Genomic DNA, 25014 nt, shown 5'->3' with positions numbered 1-25014 from the left:
CATGGTAGCCCCTGGCCTTCTGCAGGGGACCCTACCACAGGCCAAGTTTAGCCTCAGGTGTGCCCTGTCCAGTGCCACCTGGCATGAGCCACAAAGCAATCTGCAGGCGGCCACCACCTGCTCTGGGCTTGGAGGTGCATCGGGAGGCCAAGCTACGAACTGAGACCAGCTATTGCTAATGCCAGGCTCAGCAAGAGGTTTGGGACACACCAAAACCAGATTCTACTTGTTTGGATTATTTTAACCTTTGAGAGATTTTCAGAAAGTCTGCAGCATGAGCCTTTGGTTGTACTGTAGGAAAAGCCACAGGAAGCAACTTGGGCATGCCTAAAAGTTGAGTTTGGCAGGGTCTCAGGATCACGACCATGGAAGGTAGGGGATAAATGAACCATGTTGCCAGGTTGATGGAGACTCAGATATGGTGGCTGCCTCTGTCTGCCCACTGGGAGTGGGGAGGGCTCAACAAAGCAACAATGACTTCCTCCAGCTCCTCTATCTGGGAGAAAGCTGCCCCTCCAGCTCTGGCCCTGAAGCCAGATAACTCAGTTTTTTCCTGTGTGTCCCTGGTAACTTTCAAGCTGCTACCCCCATGATGGAGCTCAGCGTGCGTGACTCTGTCAGCTAATGTGGTGTGTGGGCTCTTAGAGGAGTGCCAGGGAATCCAGCCATCCTTTTTCTCACTAATCTACAATCTCCGCTGGTCTTCACAGCCAGAAGTTAGGGGGACTGCTGCTCTCCACAGCAGTGGAACCCTGTGCTGGGGAATCCTCGCTCTTCAGGGAGGACCTCTGCAGCCAAGATATTCCTCTCTCTTTTTAATGGTCACACACAGGTGTGGGACCAGCTGTTCCATGTCTCCACTCTTGCTACCAGTCTCAAGGTGGCTTCTCTATATCCTTAGTTGTAGAGCTTCAGTTTCAGCTAGACTTCAGGCGATTCTCAATGATGGTTGTCCTGTAATTTAGTTGTAATTTTGATGTTGTAATGAGAGGAGGCAAGCACAGCGTTTACCTGTTCAACCATCTTGACCTGAAACTATTATTCCTTGACCTTATAATTTGAAGAGGGTAGGGCAGTTGCGGTGGAGTGATGGTGCAGAAGTCTAAATTGCAGTTCACCTTTCTGAAGAAACAATTCAGTCTTACAGTTGGAACACCTTTGGGACGAAATGGCTCTTGGATACCCTGGAAACCCAGCAGGCATTGAAAGTCCTTTTTATGCCCTTCATTTAAAAGTTTGAGGGATAGGTGCCATGCAGGGAAAATCCTGGTTGGGGCCTGTTGATTAGATATTATCAGGAGTGCTGGCGCTGAGAGGTGGCAGTAATGCAGCCTTGACATTTGTAGCCTGGCCTTTGGCCTCAACTTGTGTTAAGATGGCAACTGGTAGTCTGCCTGGCTTTAGTAAGGCTCTCCACTTTACCCTCATTTGAACGTTGTTTGACTTGCTGAGCTCTTGTTGAATCTGTCTTCCATTAGTCTTCACTGTTTTTACCCTAGGAGGGGAAAAGACACATTTGCTTTCCTACTAATACACAGTGTGATCAAAAAATACGGTGAATGTTTAAATTTTAAAAAATTCATTACAGTAAAAGATACATTGCCATTAATTCCCCTCAAAATACTCTCCCTCACTTTGAACACACTTATCCCATCATTCTTGCCACTTTCTGAAGCAGTTCTGGAAGTCCTCTTTCATGAGTGTCTTTAGTTGCACTGTCGTGTCTGCCTCAATGTCCTGAATCGATTCAAAATGTTTACCTTTCATGGTCATTGTGACTTTGGGGAAGAGCCAGAAGTCACACGGTGCCAGATCCAGTGAATAAGGTGGATGAGGACACACTGTAATGTTTTTATTTGACAGAAATTGCCATATACCAGAAGTGATGTATGACACAGAGCATTGTCATGATGGAGGATGAAACCATTTGCCATTTCATGTTAATGTGTTGTTCATGACCTGTAATTCACACACCTCAACCATAGCTCACACCCAACTGACTGCACCGAACAAGTTGAAACTTGTTACACTGTTACTAAGGTTCAACATGCCGCTTTGCGTATTGAAGATCCCTGCCTTTCCATTGGATGGCACTTGGCAGCAGCATTCACCATATTTGTTGTTCACACCTCATAACTCATAACCCTTGCCTCTTTGACTTCTTTCCTTTTTTCTTAGCAGCAGTACTATACCACATTACCTGTACTTCCCTATTTGAGAACACTCTGTTAATGTACTCCTTGAATGGTGTGAATTAACTTTTGGCATCTAACCTAGGCAGGCATGATACTACATTTTGCATTATCTGCTATGCTTGTTTTGGAGCTTTAAAAAAATTCCAAGTATGGAGACATTATTATTTACCTGACTGGATTTCTTTTATTTTGGCATTTTGTTTCAGGAAGTAATCAGGAAGAAATTGTTTTGGAATATAAATGTAGCCATATGAAACACCTCAGTGCACCATGGTTCTTATAAGAGTACTTAAGATAAAATTCATGGAACTGCCCTACAAAATTGCATACAATTCCTAAAGAGGACCTTCTCCAATCTGATGAAACCATCTAAACTATCACTAGCACCTAATCAGAGAAGGATTTTAATTTTAATTAACTCTTTGTTACTACACTTTACTCGGGCAAGGAATCTCTAAACACTGTTCCTGTTGATCAGTGCGATCAGTTTGTGCTCCTTAGTGTTCATTATATTGTTAACAATATTGCGTGCTTTAATTTCAACGTCCTTTGTTCCTGTGCTTACCTCATTCCTGTAAGCCAGTGATTTGTAAATAGTTAACTGAACCTCAGTCTCAGTGGGTTGTAAAAGACCTAGTATAGTGTTTGGAGTCCTCTGTTCTGCTAAGGCAAATGGCTACAAATATTTTTAAATAATTATGATATCATTGCTGTGCTGTAGTAGTCTAATGAAAAATTTAGATGTTACATAATACCTAACATTTGCCATTGAAGAACCAATATCTTTACTGTGTTTTCAAGAATGAAAGAGGATAGACTGGATAATGAGTATTAGCCATAAATTGAGATTTGAAATGTTTGAGGACTATATTTTAATCCTAGTAAAATGCTTCAGAATTGTTTATACCAGCACTATACACTAAAAGTTTCTGTAAGGATGGAAATGTTGTATATCTGCACAGGTGGCTAGTATGGCTGGCGAACTGTACTTGATTTCATTTAATTGTATTTAAATAGCCATCTGTGACTAGTAACTACAGTATAGGTCAGCACAGCTCTAGACCAGCATTTCTCAACCTTTTTTCATTACTGCATCTCCCTTCCACCCCCCTGGGCCTTTTTAGACATTTTCTCCTTAATTGTCTTCCCTGCCCCAGTGAAACTGTAATACCACAAATATATTGTGTATATCCATTTATATAGTGTACCTTCTAAAGGGCCACTAACCATTGTTAATGTCACCCCTTTGGGAGTGCATGGTCTTAACCAGTTGAGGGTTGGCATTATAGTGAAGCTTACCCCAATGTCAGTACAGTACCAGGACAATTATAATGACTACTAAGGCTAATGGTACCTACAAGTGCAAATGAGAACTTCAAAGCTGTGTAAGTTTTTAGAGGTTTGTAAAAAAATCAGTCATCCTTTTTTGTCCTTGGGTGATATTCTTACGGCATCAACATGTTTTGGTAATAGATGATACTTGTACAAAGAGGCAGACATTTTAAGAGATATACTGAATTTAATCCAGTCAGAGGTAGGTAACCAGTAAGTTGAGGGGTCTAGAAACCATGTTGCATGGAGAGGAGTGGAGAAAAATCAAAGATGTTGGGGTTGGTGATGGAGAGACTGGGTGTCTCTAAGTCACTTTGCAGCTTCTGAAGATTGAATACTGCACAGAAGGTAGTTCATAATCACTGTTAGTGTTCAGGCAGAAACTGGATGATGGATGTATCAGTGTTCTGGAAGAAGTATCTCTCCTAATAAAAAGTCGAGATTAAGTGACTTTAAAGGACCTATTATGGTTGAATTTAAGGTGCTTTGATTTTGTTCTGTAACTGGCCTCACTGTCTGTAGAATTATATAGAACCCCTTGTCCAGTAGGGAGTTGTGAAATAGCCAGCTTAATTTGGCCAGTGAGGTTTTCTAGTTTAATCTTTAAAAAGCTACAAAACAGAATGCTTTGTTTAGCTTATAGCGAATTGATGATCTCCTTTGATGTAAAAAGTATTTGCAGTTATCTGTAGCTCAGCCCGACATCCAGTCCAGTAACTGACACTTAATGGACACTCAGTAAGTGTTAGAACTGAACTAGGTGTGCTTACCCCCTAGTTCATAGTTAGTGACCACTGTTCCTGAAAAAGTTGAGACCCGTGATTGGACATGTTTAAAATTGATTAAGGCATAGAAAATGTCAAAACATAGGATATTTTTGTCTGAGGTGGTCCAACCAACATGGGTTAGGATCATGTGAGCAGTAACCCATGCTCTTAGGACTCATGTGCCTATACTGTCACTGCAAAACAATAAAAGTGGAGGCAAGAATTCAAATTGGTGTATGGGAGTAAGTCACTTAGTGATCCAATGCCCACCTCTCAGTTCTGCTTTTTCTGCTGTTGGCATTGGCCATATATCTTCCTCAGTTGATAAGAGTCATATCCTAAATATGATTCTCCACTGCGTTGTTTGTTAACATATGGCACAATGTGCTGATACACATTATAATTTCAGGTAGTACATGATAAGTGAATGTGTGATATAAGAAATATAGCTGGGACCTCAGGTACATTTCAATGAGTTGACATATAGATATAGCAGATATCATAAAGTTAATATAAGAGACTGCAGTAATGAGATTTGGAAGGTGAAATAATACTAGTTGACTAGGTACAAGTTTTTCATCACAGTTAGAAAAGCCATCATGTAATATTAACCACTTACTGAATATATTTCATGTGCCAGATGGAATGTTAGGAGCTTTCTCCTCATTATCTCATTTGTAAAGAATCCTCATTTTTCACATGAAAGCAGAGGCATGTTTAAGTTCACACAACTGAATGTGTTTGAGATGGGATTTGAACCCATGGCTGTGACACCAAAGTCTGTGGTCTTCCCACTGCTCTAGCAATTCCCCATGAAGGGGAGTAGGCTTTAAATTGCCTTGTTTAGGCAATTTCTAGCCATCCTTCTCTTCCTCGTATTCAGTATACCGTTTAGCCACCTCTTTGAGAGTTTGGGAGTATCTGCTTCTGGTTATCATTTCGTGGGGGCTGTGATCTCAAGTTCCTTAAGCAAATTTGAATGAGACAGTCAAAGCAGAACTATAAAGTAGAATGTGGCCTGGTACTTTGCACTTAGATACCCAGCAAACACTTGAATGTTGGAAAAGTAGCCAGTGATTCTTGTTGAAAAACAATTTAAGGGCAAGAACACTGGAGCTTGACTGCCTAATTCAAATCCTGGATCTGCAGATGACTAGCCTGCCTGGCCTTAGACAAGTTACCTTACTTTTCTGTGTCTATCTTGAGTTATAAGAAAGAGGCTGCCATCTGAGCTGTAGCTGAATGGACAAACATTGCATTTGCCAGACAGTTCTCCCTTGGTGGCAGAAGCTGATACCCAGATGGGTGGGGAAACTTGCTATCTGCTTCCTGCTCCCTTTCACCTGCCTTACAACCAGGCTAGACCTAAGGGACAGCAGTGCTTTAATAGCACTGAGTTGTGCTATGGTAAGTAACAGCAAGCATAACTGCATTCTGATGTCTAGCCACTCCTTGATGTGAACATGTACCAATTTCCCTTTTTGACCATGGTAAACTCTAGTGAGATGCAGGGCTTTCCACAAAAATTATCTAAATTTCGTGAGGAAAAGAGAGTACCAAAGGCATTTCTTCATGTCTTGCATAATCCTTCTAGATTTTTGCTTACTCCCTTTAGCCTTTATTGCTAAGGACCACAGATTACTGCACACAAAGAAGTAATGGCTCTACTTTTCTTTTCTTTTTTTTAATTTTTATTGGGGAACAGTGTGTTTCCAGAACCCATCAGCTCCATGTCAAGTTGTTGTTTTCAATCTAGTTGTGGAGGGTGCAGTTCACTGACCCATGTGGCAATCAAATCGGCGACCTCGGTGTTATGAGCACTGCGCTCTGACCACTGAGCTAACTGGCTGCCTGGCTCTACCTTTTAAGTGAGAGCATAGGCAACACTTAGTACTGTGTCTGCTTCAGAGGCTTTGCCCTGGTCAGAACTCAGCCAGCCTTTCCTACTAATTGACATACATGAGGTGTCATGATGGGCAAGAGACTCAATGTCTTCATTTGAATAAGAGCTAACTAGCCGTGTGCTAAGTCCTGGGTGGAGCCTGTAAGAAGACAATGAGCATCAGCACCCAAGAGCTGTGTATGTAACCAGGAAAGAGCGCTGTGCTCCAGGTCCCTTCCTTGGCCTCCAAGAGTGCACTGTCTGAGCACTAGTTATTTACCAAGCCGGGACATGTGACAGGCACTGCTGGAACTGGGGATTCAGAGATGAAGGAAAGGCTGCCTTCAAGGAGAATTGGCCTCTTCCTCTTCCCCCAGCTGGGTGACAGGCAGATAAACAGGTAGTCATGATTCAGTATGTTAAAAGGGCACCCTAACTCCCAGATGCTCTGGGGCTTGTGGGAGTGGTGTCCAGGAAGACAGGCTCTCAAGACTACCTACACTTCACCCCCTCCCAGATGAGCAGGATTCTGGGTACAAAGGAGGAGGGGTGGAAATGAGGCACATTCTGGAGAAGTGTTGCAAGGTTGGACTACATAACTCCCTCGCATGGTTGTCTGGCATGCCCATGGTAGCCTGGGCTTTAGCTTTTGTGTGCCCTCTCAGGCCTCCAGTCTTGGTGAATTCTTGCTTCTCCCACATCCCCACTATCTTGGCCCCAGACAACTCTTTCTCGTCTCTCTGACGTCCACTGCTTCCCCAACCTGACATTCCACTCTTGCTTTTTCTCATTTCAGTTCCTAGGAACTCCTCTCAAGTTTGTAAGAAATTGAAAACAAGTGAAACATCCTCAACAATTAGTGTTTTTTTAAATGTTTTATTGGGGAAGGGGAACAGGACTTTATTGGGGAACAGTGTGTACTTCCAGGATTTTTTTCCAAGTCAAGTTGTTGTCCTTTCAGTCTTAGTTGTGGAGGGCACAGCTCAGCTCCAGGTCCAGTTGCAGTTGCTAGTTGCAGGGGGCGCAGCCCACCATCCCTTGTGGGAGTCGAACCCGCAACCTTGTGGTTGAGAGGACACGCTCCAACCGAGCCATTCGGGAGCTCAGCGGCAGCTCAGCTCAAGGTACTGTGTTCAATCTTAGTTGCAGGGGGTGGAGCCCACCATCCCTTATGGGAGTCAAGGAGTCGAACTGGCAACATTGTGCTTGATGCCACTGGCCCATGTGGGAATCGAACCGGCAGCCTTCAGAGCCTTCGGCGTTAGGAGTATGGAGCTCCTAACGGAGCCTGAGCCACCGGGCCGGCCCCCTAACCAATTTGTTTTGACACACTGAGTGCTCTTTAGGCATTGCATGTACAGGTGTTTAGTCTTACTTTTGAAAACTGTCAGTATTTCTGCTGATAGTGTTCTCTCTCTTGCTCTGCTACTCTTAAAGTACTCTGTATTTATATTTCCCTGTGCAGTGATTATGTCTTCTTGCCTACCAGACAGCAAACCTCTGGAAGGCAAGGTCAGCCATCTGTTATTCTTTGCACTGCCCTCCATGTCTGGTGAAAGCTGACATTCCCGTTTTAGCACAGGCATCTAAACCTAAGTCATGAAATCCTAGCACAGACAAGCATTCCCTCAGTTAACAGTGAAACAAGATATAACTAAATACAATCGTATCTTTTAAAAATAGATTTGATTGCAAGATTACTCCAGGCCTTCAAGTATTGGAGGAAAGGGGAATATGATAAAATTTAACTGAGCTCATATTTTTCCTAGTGTTGGAAATCCCTGTAGACTATAAGAGGGAAGTAGTTGAATGTGAATTTCAAAATACATGTTCCATACCACATCCTTGAGTCTGTAAAAGCACTGGTTCTTGAACTTTCCAGAGTACAAACTGCTTCAGCAAGACAAGAAATGCCACAGGACTTGCTCTCTGTCTGCAGCCACCTATGTTCCAGGTATGAGTTCCCTGTTTTGGCAGGTTCCACTCTGGGTTTGTCACAGCTTAGCCCCACCCAAAATATCTTGGCTTTTACTGGGTTTTTCCTACAGTGAAAGGTATCTATTACTCAGATCCTTTATTTGTGTTTTGGTCCATATCTATCCTCTACTCAGTTATACATTTACCATTCAAAGACATTTTGAACATTAACCAAAATAAAACACATATTTAATTGAGTAAAGACCATGTCTTCTTTGTGTGTCAAGGTCACTTCAAATGTAATTCCCTTCCAAAAAAACTCCTGGCTCTTTTTTAGGATTCCCTAATCCAAAAGACCCTTTGGTTGCATGAGACATAGACCTACGCAACTTCCTCGGCGCTTTCCTCGTTGCCTGTACCCTCACCAATCCAATCCGTAACTTGATGCTGTCTGTCTTTACTTCACACCTTAAAACGCATCCATTTGCTTCCACTTTCACCACTACTCTGGAGTACTCATCCTTGCCTGAAATTTATAGCAGCCTCCCCTCAGGTCCACCATAGGGTCTCCTTCTGTTCTAGCACCATCTCCCCACCCACGGCGGGCAGGGCTCACAGTACGGACACCACTGCATGAAAATCCTCTTTCTCTGACCTACCCGTGTGATCAGTTCATAACCTCCTCCAGATTTTTGTTCCTCCTACAACAAGGCTTTTGCATGTGCTATCCTTTCTGCCAGGAAAACTCTTTTGCTCTCTTTCCTCCTTCAGATCCAGGTTCAGTCAGTTCTTCCTGGAAGAATTCTTCCGTAACTCCCAGCCAAGGTTTTACCCTTAAAATAAATTTAACATGTCTTTATCACAGTCATGTTTTACTTTTGCAGTTTATGTGATTTCTGCTTATCGTCTAATGTCTGTTCTTGCCCTTGATATTTATTTAATGAATGAATATAAGATTAATGTGACTCTAATTGGTTGGTAGTCCTGGGGCTTTAAGAGTTCTATTCATTTCATGATCAGAAAGGCCCTCTTTTTAGGTGTTTCTAACTAGGTGTTTCTAACCTCAGATTTCTATGGAGGCAAGACTTAATCTTGCTTGCCTTCCCACCAGAGGCAGATTATTACAGATAACCAAAGGTGCTTATCAAGCGTTAATCTGGAGTACGTTTGTCATAGTATTTTTATTAATGGAAATAAACTTATACATTCCCTTTTTTTCAAAGGAAGGCACAGCTCACAGTGGCCCATACGGGGATCAAACCGGCAACCTTGGTGTTATCAGCACCACGCTCTAACCAACTGAGCTAACCGGCCGCCCCTAAACTTACACAGTCTTGATTTTTTCTTACAAATATTCTGAGTTTGTTAAAAGTATGAATTGCATTTACAATTTTTATGTAAAATCTCAAATATGTACAAATATGTGCAATAGTAAGAATAGAATAGTGTTACGTACGCGTCACTCAGCCTTAGTTATCAACTCGTCTGCCAGTCTTGTTTTTTCTGTGCTCATCATCTCACCATCTTTTATTTTGAAGCATGAAGTGCCTTTTTTGATCTTGGTGATCACCCAACGTAGTGGCTGAGATGAGGGTCTTTGTAATCAGTCTAGGGCTCTAGTCTCACATCTGAATATTTTTAGAAACCTAGTGACCACTTATGAGCTTCTATTTTCTTGTCTGTTAAATGAGAATTTGATCTTCTGGGCTTGTTGTGGGGATTAAATGAATGACCTCAGTAAAATCTGTAGTGCATTACCTAGCACAGAGCGTGTTCAGTTAAGTGGTGTTTATTTCTTGCTGTTTAATAGGCTGTGCTCGTCCACTGTTTGGCCCCTAATCTGATTCCTCATTTTGGAAAATTAAAAAAAGATCTGCCGGGTGGCTGGATGGCACAGTTGGTTAGAGTGCGAGCTCTCAACAACAAGGTTGCCATTGAAGGACAACATCTTGGAGCTGATGGGCCCTGGGGAAGCACACTGTTCCCCAATAGTCCCCAATAAAAATTTTATAAAAAAAAAAGATCTGCCTACAACAGATACTACTGTTCAGCTTGACAACCAGCATAGTAGTGTGTGTGTGTGTGTGTGTGTGTGTGTGTGTGTGTATGTATGACTTCAAATGCCTTCCTGGTCTCACCCCTGTAACACCCAAAACTTCATCAGCCAGTGTTGCTTGCCTACCTCAGTCTGAGCCTTGAAGTTCATCAGTTTTGAAGGCAAGATGACTGCTGGGTCTTCTGTAATGTTCAGGTACAGAGCACAGAATCTTGGAAGAAAAAGCCTTGGAGATGTTTCATACTAGTTAAAAGTTTAGAATGGTGCCTTTGAATCTGCTCAGAAGCCTGCTACCTCTGAAATCTGTGTCTCTTTGATGCTTTTTCATGCGGGGCGGCCTGCGGGCTCTCAGCTCCCGTTCCCCACAAAGAACACAAAACATGGTGAGGCCAAAAAGGAACACCCACAGAGCCATAGATAGGGGAGTCATACCACTATACTCTCGCTGGCGGCTGGGTTGGAGACACAGGAAACAGGAGCCACACAATTCTCAACCCTCATTGCTCTGCTTGCAGGCTCAGCCACCATCTTCTTGCCAGCCCCCATTTTCTACCAGCAATCTCTGCTTGCTAGTGTAGCCACAGCCGTTATATTAGTGGCCAATGGCTCACTGGTTACAGCTGACGGCCAACTAGCCACAGCTGATGGCCATGCAGTTCACAGTTGATGGCCATTTACTACCTGAGCCAGCACCTTTCTATGTGAGGCCGAGAGCCTGGAAACTGCTTTCTGGGGCTCTGTCCCCACATGCTTCCTTCCCAATGCTATAGTTAGAATGTGCAGTAAATCACATTCTGGTAGATAAAACCGGCAAGACCGTTAGACAACTGAAAGATACATGTTTAAAATGTTTGACTACTTATCTTAAGAAGCGCAGATGGAACCAGTCAACCCTCATTTCTACCTACAGGCATACTTCATTTTATTGTGCCTGACAGATGTGTTTTTTACAAATTGAAGGCCAGATCCTCAACCAGCAAAAAGATTATTACTCACTGTCATGCGGGAGACCCTGCTCGCTGCGCCATTTGTCATGCAGGGCGTCATACAGGGTGGCCTGCAGGGTCTCTGCTCCCGCTCCCTACACAAGAACACAGGATATGGTGAGGCCAAAAAGGAACACCCACGGAGCCATAGGTAGGGGAGTCATACCACTATATTCTTTCTGGCGGCACTATACTCTCAATGGAGGCTGGATTCACACTGTCCGCAAACCGCCATCCACACTCGCCAGCCCAGCCGCCATCTTCTTGCTAGCCCCCATTCTTTCTCTCTTCTCCCCCTAGCATAGCCACAGCAGTTATATTAGTGGCCAATGGCTCACTGGTTACAGCTGACGGCCAACTAGCCACAGCTGATGGCCATGCAATCACAGTTGGCCATTTACTACCTGAGCCAGCATCTGTCTATGTGAGGCCGAGAGCCTGGAAACTACTTTCTGGGGCTCTGCCCCCACACTCACTTTATTGAGATACTTGCTTTATTGCAGTGGTCTGGAGCCGAACTTGCAATGTCTTTGAGATGTGTCTGTATATGATTAACAATTACTTGTGCAAATGATAGCTGGAGTATGGTGAAATGGAAAATACGAGTTCATTGCTGATAGGGGTGGAAACTATTCTGGAAAATTATTTGTCAGTATGTTTCAAGAGCCTCTAAAATATCTGTACTATTTAGCTGAGTAATAGCACATTTGTGAATCTGATCAGATTATGATAACAGATGATATACATAGGTTCATCTCATAATTAAAAACAACTGTGTGCTTATATAACAAGGAAAGGAGTGGAATTAACCATATGCTGAAATATCATGCAACCTCAGTGTTAATAACATGGGAAGATATTCAGTGTAGAAAAAACAATGCAAAATTTAAACACTATAATCTCAGTCACTTGCAGGAAAACTAGAAGGACTTACACCCTGATGCTAATAGTGATCGCTTCTTAGGAGATGAAATTGTGAGTGGCTTTTTGTCTTTGCTTCATTCCTTAGTACTTACATGAACTTTCTAAAATTCAGTACTTTAATTGGAGGTGGTAGATGGGGGGCATGGCAACAGAAAAGTCAACGTTTTGGTTAAGATCTAGGTGTTCATAGGTAGGCAACTTGGAAACACCAAGCAAGTGAAAAATGTTAATGGACTGTAGAAAGGCAATTGGTTTAACTGCCTCAGCCTTGTTGAACCATTAGCGTTTATTCAGATATTTAGTACCATCGTTACATATGCACATTAGACACACATGTAAATCAGAACAGCAGTTATTGATCTCTCATAGTGGTTTCCAAGCCTGGTGCATGCGCCTCAGTTGCCAGAGGGAGCTTTTAAAAATGCCTAATGGAGTTCTGCTCCCCACACCTGGTGAATCAGAATCCACTTTGTGGTGAGAGCTGGTATTGCAGAATGGCATGGTTAACTGTTGGGGCCTGGACTGACACCTGATAATTCCAGCTCTGCCACTGAATTGCTGTGTGACCTTGGACATGATAAACACCTGGTTCAGTTTAATTCCCTGTGTTTTACGCTGTTATCTTGATGACTTTGCAAAAACTTTGCTTTCAGTTCCTTGATACTGCAACTCCCTATAGAACCTGACTTCTACTTGAGCATAGTCATTGTGTATTTCTGATTACCATGCAAAATTGTTCTACTCCAAGAATTCAGACTTTGAAATGGCCCCACTGGCCCAGAACTTTGAACTTCCTACCACTTCCCGACTCTTCTCATTTTTCCTACATCAGTCCTTTGTTCTCATTGCCCCATTTGCATTCTCTGTCAGGTGCTTTCTTCCCTCACTAACCATGCCCAGCCTAGACCCTTGCACAGCATTTTCCCTGGCCTTTTTACCTGCTTGATGTTTCCCTATTATGTTTGCCTATGTGGTCATTTGGCATCTCTGCTTCAGAAATAAGGAAAGTGATAACTCCGGGATAATGGAGGGAAATTCTAGGTTTTGATTTATTACACAAGAAACATCCTTGAGGGAAAAAATCAATTCAGCATAGAATACTGTTAGTGTTTGCTCCAAAAATACTTGTTCTTCCAAGGAACTCAATCTAGAGCACACTGATGAGGTTTGATGTGATACCAGAAAGAAGTGATAGGTCAGTTGGTCAAGGAACGTGTGTGGAAGTTTTTATTGTAAGAGAGAAAAGTATATTGGACTGAGCAAAGACCCCTACAGTGCAGGCTGCACACCTAAAGGAGACTTGCAGCCCCGAAGGAGGGGGTGAGGAGGATTTTATAGGAGCTGTGCTGACAGAAAATGCTGACTGCCTGCAAGCCAGTAGCTGTTTTGTGGCATTTTCTGTTATCGCAAGTTTGGCTCTGTCTGCAGGTGCAGGCCAGCAGACTCTGTCTGTAAATCAAGGTCTCTGAGACCTAGCATTCAGAGACCTAACATTAAGTCGAGGTCTCTAACATTGAGAGAGCTAACAGGAAGGAAATTTGTCATGAATATACCTTATTCTAGAAAGGTTTTAGGAGATACTCATATGTAACCAGATTAATGGATGTTATCTGAAATGTTCATTTCCAAGGAATGGGTCAGGGGCCTTGTATACAGCAACTTGTTTCTTTATTTCTGCTCTGCCTGCTTCGTTTTCTCCTGTAAAAAGAAGTAGTCTGTGCATTAGAGAACTGTTTTCCAGTTAGAAATTTCTAACTTTGTAGAATTTAAAGAGGTAATTTCAGTCTTCAGAAATCCATGAAAATGGTGATAGAAGTGGGTAACAGAAAGCAAAAACTGCCAGTGGAAATTTTAACAGCTCTACTGCTTGGGCAGCTTCTTGTAACAAAAGTTCTGCAGAAGTTTTGCTTTTTTCTAGAAACAAGTGTCCCATTCTTGATCCTGGACAAGATTTAGTACAAAAAAAAAAAAAACCAAAAAAAAACAAAACCAGAAAACAAACAAACCAAAAAAAAAAAATAGCTCTTAACTTTTGCCAGTTTAAAGCCATCAACGTCCTGGTGAGACCTGATGTGGGATTTCTTCAGATCAGCTGTTGAGTACCATTTGCAGTAACCCCTGACTGTTTAGCAAGCCCTAAGTGAAAATGAAAATCTACATTGATGTGTAGTTTGTCTTTCATGATGAGCAAGGAATATTTTTGTAATCATAAAACTTATTTGCAATATCAACAGGTTACCATATTTCTCAAAAATGGAAATAGCCTTTTGAGTTTAAAGGTAATGTGCCCCTCTAAAGATTATAATAAGTGAGTATAAAGAACACAAAACTATTTGTGATCCCACTGTTACTGGAGTCATGGTTCTTCTTGCCAAAGCAGTGAAGAATCAAAGGTCAGCATTGCTGATTAATATGCAAGCAGGGCTTATTAGTGATGCATTCTCAGGGAAGATGACGGGCCTAGCCAAGATGGGAGAGGCAGAGAGAGAGAAGCCTAGGCCCCTGGTATTAGTGATACGTGCTCGGGGAAGAGAACGGGCCTAGCCGAGGTTGGGGAGAGGGGGAGAAAGAGACAGAGACAGAGACAGAGACAGAGACAGAGACAGAGAGAGAGAGAGAGAGAGAGAGAGAGAGAGAGAGAAACAGAAAGACAGAGAGTGAGGGCCAGAGAGAATGAGAGAGCACGAGAGCGAGAGCTCTCTTGTCCTGAGGACTTAGTTTGCTGGGTGAGGTGAGGGAGTTACATATTGATTTAGTGGAAGAAGTGGTGCATGCTCTTCCACATGAGGTCTGTTGACTCAGATCCTTATCTTGCTGCAGACCACCTCTTGTCATCTGTTGTTACAAAAAACAGATGCGTGGCTGGAGGCAGTTAATCAAAGCTAGTTTTGAGCTTTTTCTGTGGGCACTATGGACTCCCTCCCACCCCTCAGATTTTCCACCCCTACTGGAAATATCTCTTCTTTCCTTATACTGCTGTTTAGGCTTTATACCGCCTCTTTCTCCTACCTACATTTTCTATTAGGTTGGTGCAAAAGTAATTGCTGTTTAAAATGTTAAAAAATAATTGCAAAAACCGCAATTACTTTTGCACCAACCTAATAACTTGTACTTAACACCACCACCCAGGAAAAACCTGCTAATATTGTGTATCTCTTTCAACTTCATGCATAGCCTTTATGTGTTTAAGTTTTTACTCCTTTGGAATCTGTTGTGGAAGATGAGGTGTAGGGATGTTAATTCTCACCAAAATTTTTCTGGTTTCCACCACTTAGGAATTGTTCATTTTTTTGCCATTGAATTTTATATGCTATATTTGTCCAGATTGTTCATTTACAAAGTCTCTGTTTAGTCCTATTCCAGCCCCACACTGTTAAGGCAAGTCCCCTGTCATTACTTTTCTTTGGGAGGAATGGGAGGGACTATTATGTGTTTATTTGTATGACTAAAGTTAGAATTATTTCATCAAATTGCCCCCAAATTTTTGGAATTGCTTAAATAGGGAAGAATTTATACCTTTACATACCTCTTCCTACTGGAAATATCTTTTCATTCAGATTTTCTTTGTCTCAGTAAAATTGTCATCTTTCTCATTTATACTGTTAATCACTGCAGTATAAATTTGGAATGTCCTTTAGGAAAATGAATTAGCAGAAGTTATGAAAATGTTAATACTTTCGACGTAGTAATCCCATTCCTAAACAATATCTGTGAGTTAAGATTAACAGAACACTTTTTCCCCTGTATGAGAATTTGACTTTTGGTTAACTTTCTAGCTGTTTCCCTGGGACCCCGATAAAAGCAGACTGTCATCTCTGTTGCTGGGCAGCACTGCTTGTGGCAAACTCACTCCTAGTTGGTAATTGTATCTGGATACGGAGGGCTGTGAGTACCTGATGACCCCCATAGTTGGGCTTCATGGAACACAGTGGCTTTTGTGCTAGATGTGTCCCTTATGGGGAACCAAAGGAGCTATCAAAATATTGGCTCCCCTTAGGAATAAGGGCTCTAAGTCAGGGTGTTAAGTCCACATTATCTCCTATGTGGACTGTTGCAAGTACAACCAGCAAGTTTTGTTCTTGTGCTAGTCCTCAGTAAATGGGTACAAGGTGTGGCCTGTGACAATCTTGTGGGTCTGAGTCTGAGAAGGCCTCCCCCCCCCACCCCATGGGCTTTGCCCTGTCCCAAGGAAATGAGCCCACAAATGGAAGTTCAAAGATGTTTCTTGCAGCATTACTTTTCTATAATTTTTCATATATTAAATAAAAGGCAGGAATGGCTATTTAAACACTTAATTCACTCGAAGGAATATTGGACATTAAGACTATAATAGAAATAAGGATAAATGATAACGCAGAAGGAATAAAATACCAGATTGTATGCTGAGGCTGTGGGACTGCTCTCCTAAGGATGTGGGGGACTTCTGTACCGCATCCTCAGCTGCTTTCGGGGATTATTATGACTGGGTTTGCAGATGAGGAAGGAGATTTAGGCGTTGTGCTCTGCTGTCCAAGAGGGTCAGCCTGACAAGACAGCCCCACAGGCACACCTGCAGCCTGTGTAAGCAGAAATACAAAGGAAACAAACATGAAATCTGTCATGTGGGACCAGGGAGCTTGTGTATTTCTTGTTTTTTGTGTGTTTTTTTTTTCTTCCTAGTAGTATACCGGTGAAACTCACAACCAAATTATGGAAATCCCATTTCCTATTCTTGAATTTTTAAAATATTCTTCAGTAATTTCTTAAGAGAAGGTACCATTAGAGCATGAACTCTTGCTTCTCCATTCCTTGATCAAAGAATAAAGTTTTTACTCAAAAAAAAAAAATGTGCAAAGCTTCTCATCTTTACATCCATTTCGTTAATTTGCTCTTCTTTGGATTTGAAATTTGTCTCAGCTGTGATAATCTGATCTCTAGTCCAAAATGTGGTACCAGACCTTGGGATGAGACTCTTAAACTTTGGTCAAAGCAGTTCCAGGGAGGAAGATGGAGCTGTAGGACTCTACAAATAAGGGGTGATTTGGGATATACAGGCATACCTAGCTTTACTGTGTTTTTACAAATTGAAGGGGTGTGGTAACCCTACTTCCAGCAAGTCTTTCAGCACTATTTTTCCAATAGCATTTGCTCACTTTATATCTTGCTCACATTTTGGTAATTCTCCCAATATTTCAAACTTTTTCGTTAGTATTATAATTGTTGTGGTGACTCCAGGCCTCCCTAAGACACAACAATATTGAAATTAGGCCAATTAATAACCCTACAATGGCCTCTAAGTATTCAAGTGAAAGGAAGAGTCACATGTTCTCTAACTTTAAATCAAAATCTAGAAATAATTAAGGTTAGTGAGAACGGCATGTTGAAAGCCAAGATAGGTCGAAAGCTAGGCCTCTTGTGCTAAATCAACAGTTAGCCAAGTTGTGAATGCAAAGGAAAAGTTCTTGAAGGAAATTAAAAGTGCTACTTCAGTGAATACATGAATGATAAAGCAAAACAGCCTTATTGCTGATGTGGAGAAAATTTTAGTGGTCTAGATGGAAGATCGAACCAGCCACAACATTCCCTTAAGCGAAAGCCTAATCCAGAGTGAGGCCCTAACTCTCTTCAATTCTATGAAGGCTGAGAGAGGTGAGGAAGCTGTAAAAGAAAAGTTTGAAGCTAGCAGAGGTTGGTTGATGAGATTTAAGGAAAGAAGCCATCTCCACAACGTAAAAGTACAAGGTGAAGCAGCCAGTGCTGACGTAGAAGCTGCAACAAGTTACCCAAAGATCTGGCTAAGATAATTAATGAAGGTGGCTACACTAAACAACAGACTTTCAATGTGAATGAAACTGCCTTATATTGGAAAAAGATGCCATCTAGGACTTTCATAGCTACCGTGTTTCTATGTCTGGCTATTAGAGCCAGACAATCAGCTCTAATGCATCTTTTGGAGCAAAAATTAATATAAGACCCGGTCTTATATTACATTATATTATATAAGACCTGGTATTGTATTGTATTGTATTGTATTGTATTGTATTGTATTGTATTGTATTGTATTGTATTACATTACATTACATTATATTATATTATATTATATTATTTTATATTTATTATATTATTATGCCCAGTCCTATATTAATTTTTGCTCCAAAAGACACATTAGAGCTGATTATCCAGCTAGGTCTTATTTTCGGGGAAACACAGTAGAGAGAAGTCAATGCCAGGCTTCAAAGGACAGGCTGACTCTGTTATTAGGAGTTAATGCAGCTGGTGATGTTAATTTGAAGCCAGTGCTCATTTACCATTCCAAAAATCCTCGGGTTCCTTAAGAATTATGCTAAATCTACTCTGCCTATGTTCTGTAAGTGGAATAAAGCTAGGATGACAACACGTCTGTTTACAGCATGGTTTACTGAATATTTTAAGCCCACTTTTGAGACCTACTGTTCATAAAAAAAGGATTCCTTTCAAAATATTACTGCTCATTGACAGTGCACCTGGTTACCCAAAAGCTCTGATGGAGATGTACAGTGAGATGAATGTTGTTTTCATGCCTGCTAACACAACATCCATTCTGCAGCACACAGATCAAGGAGTAATTTCAACTTGCAAGTCTTATTATTTAAGAAATACATTTCATAAGGCTGTGGCTGCCATAGATAGTGATTTATCTGATCTATGTTGGCAAAGTAAATTGAAAACCTGGAAAGGAGTCACCATTCTAGATACCATTAAGAACATTTGTGATTCAGAAAGAAGTCAAAATAGCAACAATAATAGGAGTTTGGAAGAAGTTGATTCCAACCCTCATGGATGACTTTGAGGGGTTCAAGACTCCAGTGGAGAAAGTACAGATGTGGTGGAAACACCAAGAGCACTAGAATTATAAGTGGAAACTGAAGATGTGACTGAATTGTTGCATCTCAGGATAAAATTGAATGGATGAGGGGGTGCTTCTTACGATCAGCAAAAGAAGTGTTTTCTTAGGATGGAATGTGCTCCTGATAAAGATGATGTGAAGATTTTTGAAATGACAACAAAGGACTTAGAGTATTACATAAACTTAGTTGATAAAGCAGTGGCAGGGCTTGAGAGAACCGACTTCAATTTTGAAAGAAGCTCTGCTGTGGCTAAAATGCTATCCAGTAGCATCACATGCGACAGAGAAATTGTTCATGAAAGGAAGAGTCGACCGGTGCAGCAAACTTCATTGTTGTTGTCTTGTTTAAGAAACTGCCATAGCACCCCCAGCCTTCAGCAGTTACCACTCTGATCAGTCAGCAGCCATGAGCATCGAAGCAAGACCCTCTGTCAGCAAAATGATTATGAGTCATTGGAGACTCAGATGATGGTTAGCATTTGTTAGCTATAAAATATTTTTAACTAAAATACGTACACACTGCTTTTTTTTGATATAATGCCATTGCACACTTAATAGACTACAGTATAGTGAAAACATAACTTTTATATTCTCTGGGAAACCAAAAAATTCATGTGACTCCCTTTATTGCAATATTCACTTTATTGTGGTGGTCTGGAACCAGGCACATAATATCTCTGAGGTATGCCTGTTACCTCTCACTGCTTATAGGAAAACAAACAAAAAAACCTAGATATGATGGAAGATAAAGGAAATGGGCTTTGCACAACTCCCCCTCATCTTATACTGCTTTCTAACTAGCACCAGTGGGAGCTTTATAGACAAATACTGGGAAGCTGAGATATGGTGTCTTCATAGACCAGCCATGGGCACAAGGCTTTGGGCACTGAGACACCTCATGGTATGTAATGGGGCCTGGTTTAAGTGCCTAGTAAACTACCTGTAGTCTGGGCCCATTCCAACACTGTTTCTGAAGCCATGGAAAATGCCACTTTCAGTAGCGTAGGACTCATTATCTAATCCTGCCCTATGGAGCAGTAGTTAGGTCTAATATTGCCTTTCAGTTTGTGGTTTTTGGTGCAGTACCCCTTTGAAAGATAACAGTTGGCAGCCAAGCATCTGGAAACAGCAGAGTGTAGCTTAATTTCCTTGCCTGTGCTCTGTATCCTACTGGTTCTCTCATTGTCTTCTGGACTCTGTGTTCTGTTATTTATTCATCTCTATTTGGCACACCTTATGATAGCAGCCAACATTTACTAACCACTATATTCTAATCACTGTCCTGAACATTTTACTCATTCAGGTTTCACATCATCCTTAGGACTTAAGAACTATTATCGCTGTATCACTATCCCAACAGAGGTTAAATGACTTGCCCAAGCTCACACAGCTAATAATAAGTAGCAAAGCCAGAAAAAAATCTAGGCATTCTGGAATTAGAATGTGCATGATTAAGCCACTCCCACTGTAGGCAGTACTATCAGCTCATCCTCGAGGAAGCTAGGTGGTTAAAGATGAAACTAAGAAGTACCTTTTCTGAGACCCATTCTTGACTGTTTTGTTTTCCCAAACTATAGAAGAATAACACCAGGCTGTATAGAACCCATTTCCTTCCCGTTTGTTTATGTAGAAACACTTTTCCCCCAGTTCTGCTGAAGCCAGGAGTTGGAGGTTACCTTATTACTCATAGTCTCCTACCCTGCCTATTTCAATGTCTTGAGGATAATGGGCCAAAGTTAGGGGTTCTCGGAAGGCATAGGTGCCATTTTTGAGGGCAGTCACATTCAATCTTGAAATCTGGATTCTAGAGAACCAAAGCTTCCCAGTGGGGATTCCAGCATCTGAGGAGGAGTGCTTCTCCAGCAGTCTTTAGATAAAGTTGCATATTGGGATCCAGAATTTAGGACTCCTACTTTTCTGAAAGCAGCTCATTTTCTGAAAGTCACTGAGTCAGGCTCTGGGACTGAGACTTAAGACAGGAGCACTGTCTTGATAAATAAATAGACCATGCTGTGGCCAGTTGTAGAAGAGAGTTAAGCAAAGATTAGGCATCTTGCATATTGTCTGGTCAAAGGTAGGGAAGGCTGCCTGAAAGGTTTTCTGATAAAAGGTGGTCCCGAGAGTTTCAAAGTCAAGTATTATTCACGCACTAACCCAATATTGATAATTCTCTACTTGGCACTGGAGATACAGTGGGGAATAAAACTGTCTTCATGGAGATTATTATTAGAAAAGGGAGAAAACAGACAAATATAATATGTAAAAAATGTCAAGTAGTGGTAAGTTTTCTTTGCTCTGAAGAAAAATAAGACAGAGTAAAGGAATACAAAGCAAGTACAGAACAGTGTGCTACTTTAGATAAAGTGATTACCTCTCTGAAGAAGTGATATTTGAGCAGAGACCTGAAAAAAGCAGGTTTGAGCTGAGTAAGTTGGAACATTAACCCAAATTAATCCTGTATCCACGCGGGAGAATCCATTTTCTCAGACTACTCCCAGGGGCAGGGTGGTCTTGTCATTCTGTTTTGCCTAAGTTTGGAATGCAGAGTTGTAATGACTGGTACTGCTCTCTGTCACAGCCCCTAGATGGTAGCGAAATAGCCAGCAGGAAGGCTCAGGGCACTTAGATGTTTGTGCTAAGGGAGATGCTTCACCTTGGTGTCTCCATCCCACTCACAGTGCTTTCTCCTTCCTTTTTTCAGTTTGAAGAATGACCTCTAGGAAGAAAGTATTGCTGAAGGTTATCATCCTGGGAGATTCTGGGTAAGTGTTTCTCATAAATTTGAGCTAACAAATTGGTTTGGACTCAAACTTCAACTCCTTGGAACCCTTTTGTACTGACATTTATCATTTCTCTAATGGCGGTGACATTAGGGCCCTAGGTCTCCCTGCTGTTTTGGAATACAGCAGAAGTTTGAATTATTCCTCATTATGTAACCCTTTTGTTCCCTGATTTTTGCCATGATTTTGGGAAAAAGGTGGCTATTTGAACTCAGCTAATAGTACTTTCATGAAATCTCTTTTTTCCAAGCTGGTTAGATCTAGGGAGCCCTGTGTATGTAGATTGTTGCCACTGGCATTGTGCCTCCCAGATGTGTCTCTGGAGTACACTGAAGTATCCTACTCTTGCTATGCCTGATTCGGGTCTATATTTGAAAGAGCCTGGTACTGGAGAACTGGATTCTGATCTGCGATCTGCGACAAACCAAATAGCTTACTCTTTAGTAGCTGTTAAGATTCTGTGGGAGGCTCTTTTAGACTTGGCTTCTGAAGTGACCTGTGAAAGCTTATATCTACTGGAGGCTACATATTTTAAACAACCATAATAAAATAAGGGTTTTTTAAAATAAAAAATCTTATTCCAAAGTTCCCTGCCCGTCCTTTAAAAAAGGCAGCAATTTTCCTACCCTGCTGGGTTTTTTCAATTACCTGCGGAGCCTTTTAAAGTTAGCATTTGCCCAGACTAGTGGGGTAATAACTTAAATCTTCTCTCTCTCCTCTCCCTCTCCCTCTCCCTCTTCCTCCCTCCCTCCCCCCTACCCTTGTGTCTCTCTGTCTCTGTCTGTCTCTCTCTCTTTCATTCACCCACACACCCACTCTCCTGGTGATTCTGGTATGCTGTCAGGGTTGAAAGGTACTTACTGCTTTTAGGCCTGTGTTACCCACATTTGCCTTAAAAGAACAATAACTTCTTCAATTATTGATGATAGATTTACCAATCTCCCCAGGAAGTTCTGATTCAGGTGGCCTGGATTGGAGAACACTGCCTTAGGCTGTATCTGTACTTTCAGGTCCTCTGCGTATGAATATGTTATTTTGTGGGAAAGGAAGGTGATATTACTGGCCATGAGGAAGCCTTTTGCATTATCTTCAGCCTGTCCCAATAAACTCATCACCAGAAAAACCACACATTGTCTCTTTCTTTCTTTTTTCTTTTTTTTTAGATTTTAATGGGGAAGGGGAACAGGACTTTATTGGGGGAACAGTGTGTACTTCCAGGACTTTTTTCCCCAAGTCAAGTTGTTGTCCTTTCAATCTTAGTTGTGGAGGGCGCAGTTCAGCTCCAGGTCCAGTTGCCATTGCTAGTTGCACGGGGCACAGCCCACTATCCCTTGAGGGAGTCGAACTGGCAACCTTGTGGTTGAGAGGACGCGCTCCAACCAACTGAGCCATCTGGGAGCTCAGCGACAGCTCAGCTCAAGGTGCCATGTTCAATCTTAGTTGCAGGGGGCGGAGCCCACCATCCCTTGCGGGACTCGAGGAATTGAACTGGCAAACCTTGTGGTTGAGAGCCCACGCTCCAACCAACTGAGCCAACTGGGAGGCAGCTCATTTCAAGGTGCCCTGTTCAATCTTAGTTGCAGGGGGTGGAGCCCACCATCCCTGGTGGGACTTGAGGAATTGAACTGGCAACCTTGTGGTTGAGAGCCCACTGGCCCATGTGGGAATCAAACCGGCATCCTTCGGAGTTAGAGCTCTAACCGCCTAAGCCACCGGGTTGGCCCCCACACATTGTCTCTTGCTGAATTTTCTTACTGAGGGAGCATACTTTGAGGTAGATCCTGGTTTGGTGGAATATTGGTGCCTTTTCTGCTTCTGATTTGAAACTGAAGGAGCAGGTTGGCTGACTGGTGTATGTGTCTCTCGAAGCCAATGGCTTTCTCTTGCTATTAGTTTCTTGGACTAAATAGCAACCACTAAATAGAGAGACACCCAAGGCAGCAGATATATTTTTGGAATAGTGGAGCAGTCTTATTGCTGAAGCTTCTTTCAGACGGTGAGTATTTGCTGGCATCCTTCTTGACGGAAAAAAAAAAAAAAGTTCTACCATCTTAGTTTCCTGTACCAAAACTTACAGTTTTTAATGTCTGGCCCACATCTATACCCTGTATTTTTATCCCAGGAGAAAGAACAATCTCAAATGAGTAATGCTGGTACGTTTGCTGGCTGCCCTCTGTTGTGAGGGTAGCTCCTTGTTCTTCACAACAGGCAGGTTCCTTCAGAGCTGCAAATGTCAGAATCAGCTTTCACTTCCTTTCTATTTGATTTATATTCATGGTTTTCTTCAATTTCAGAGTCGGTAAGACATCACTCATGAACCAGTATGTGAACAAGAAATTCAGTAATCAGTACAAAGCCACAATAGGAGCAGACTTTCTGACAAAGGAGGTGATGGTGGATGACAGACTAGTAACAATGCAGGTAAGCACATGTCTGAACTTGGCCAGCCAAGCCTTGTTGGTTCATTCAGTCGTAAACCTTTTTTCATTCCCATGCATTTTCCCTCCCTGTTCTTCAGATCCCACTGTTACATTCATTGATAATTGGCTGCAGGTAGAACTGCTAGATAAAGTACAAGACAGCAAGTATGTCCCAAATATAGCATGAGATATACTAAAAATTTAACTGGACTTTGTTTTTTGTTGTTCTTTTCTTTTTTTTGCTAAATTTGTCAACCTACAGATCCCTGTCTTATGTCTCCAAAATGTCTAATTCATCCCTTAATATCTTTGCCTAGTGCTTTAGGCCAGAAAAAAACCTGTGTCTCTCCTAGGTTCTTACAGCAGACATTAAAACTGTTTCCCTGTTTTTCTGGCTCCTTTTAATCTATCCTATCTGTAGCCACCAAAGTTGTGTTTCTATTAAGCCAGTCTGGTGTTTTCATGTATCGGTGCTTAATCTTCCATGGTCTTCCCTTTCAACAGTTAGGATAAAATATGCATTCCTCTGTATGGCTTTTTGAAAGTTGTCACATTGTAGCTACAAAATATTCTTCATTCTTGCCAGTTCTTCTAAATCATGTGCTGTTCTTACAAACCTGTCTTTGCGCATGACTCTGCTGCCAGTGAGGCCCCTTTGTCACATATGCACTTATCCTGAAGTCTCCAACTTTTAATCCAAATGTTGTCTTTTGAAACACCTACCTCCATAGCAGTTGTTTGTGTGTATATTAAAATGACGTCCCTGGGTGACTCAGCCTCTAGAGACAAATAAAATTTTTATCCCATTATAGTACTAGCAAGCACCAGACTCACTGAAATGTTTGACTACTACAGGTTACAGGTAGAAGTTTTTACATGTGTCGATCTTG

General features: G+C 41.8%; 1 protein-coding gene across 2 annotated transcripts in view; it reads left to right on the top strand.

Moving 5' to 3' along the window:
- The window catches only part of RAB7A (RAB7A, member RAS oncogene family), a 100265-nt gene that overhangs the window by 58521 nt on the left and 16730 nt on the right, over positions 1–25014 (top strand). The window contains exons 2-4 of one of the 2 annotated variants that reach the window (XM_074340486.2): positions 8059–8130; positions 21626–21686; positions 23999–24125. In XM_074340486.2, coding sequence (XP_074196587.1) covers positions 21634–21686; positions 23999–24125 — 180 coding nt within the window. In that variant the 5' untranslated portion in view covers positions 8059–8130; positions 21626–21633. The remainder of the gene's footprint in view (positions 1–8058; positions 8131–21625; positions 21687–23998; positions 24126–25014) is intronic. The other variant, XM_019717190.3, reaches the window with a different exon arrangement.

Source organism: Rhinolophus sinicus, chromosome 4 (genome assembly GCF_057876585.1).
Source record: "Rhinolophus sinicus isolate RSI-liver-muscle chromosome 4, RSI-T2T, whole genome shotgun sequence".
Classification (NCBI taxonomy): Eukaryota; Metazoa; Chordata; class Mammalia; order Chiroptera; family Rhinolophidae; genus Rhinolophus; species Rhinolophus sinicus.
Note: the sequence above shows the minus strand (reverse complement) of the source record. Positions and strands in the feature narration are given on the sequence as shown.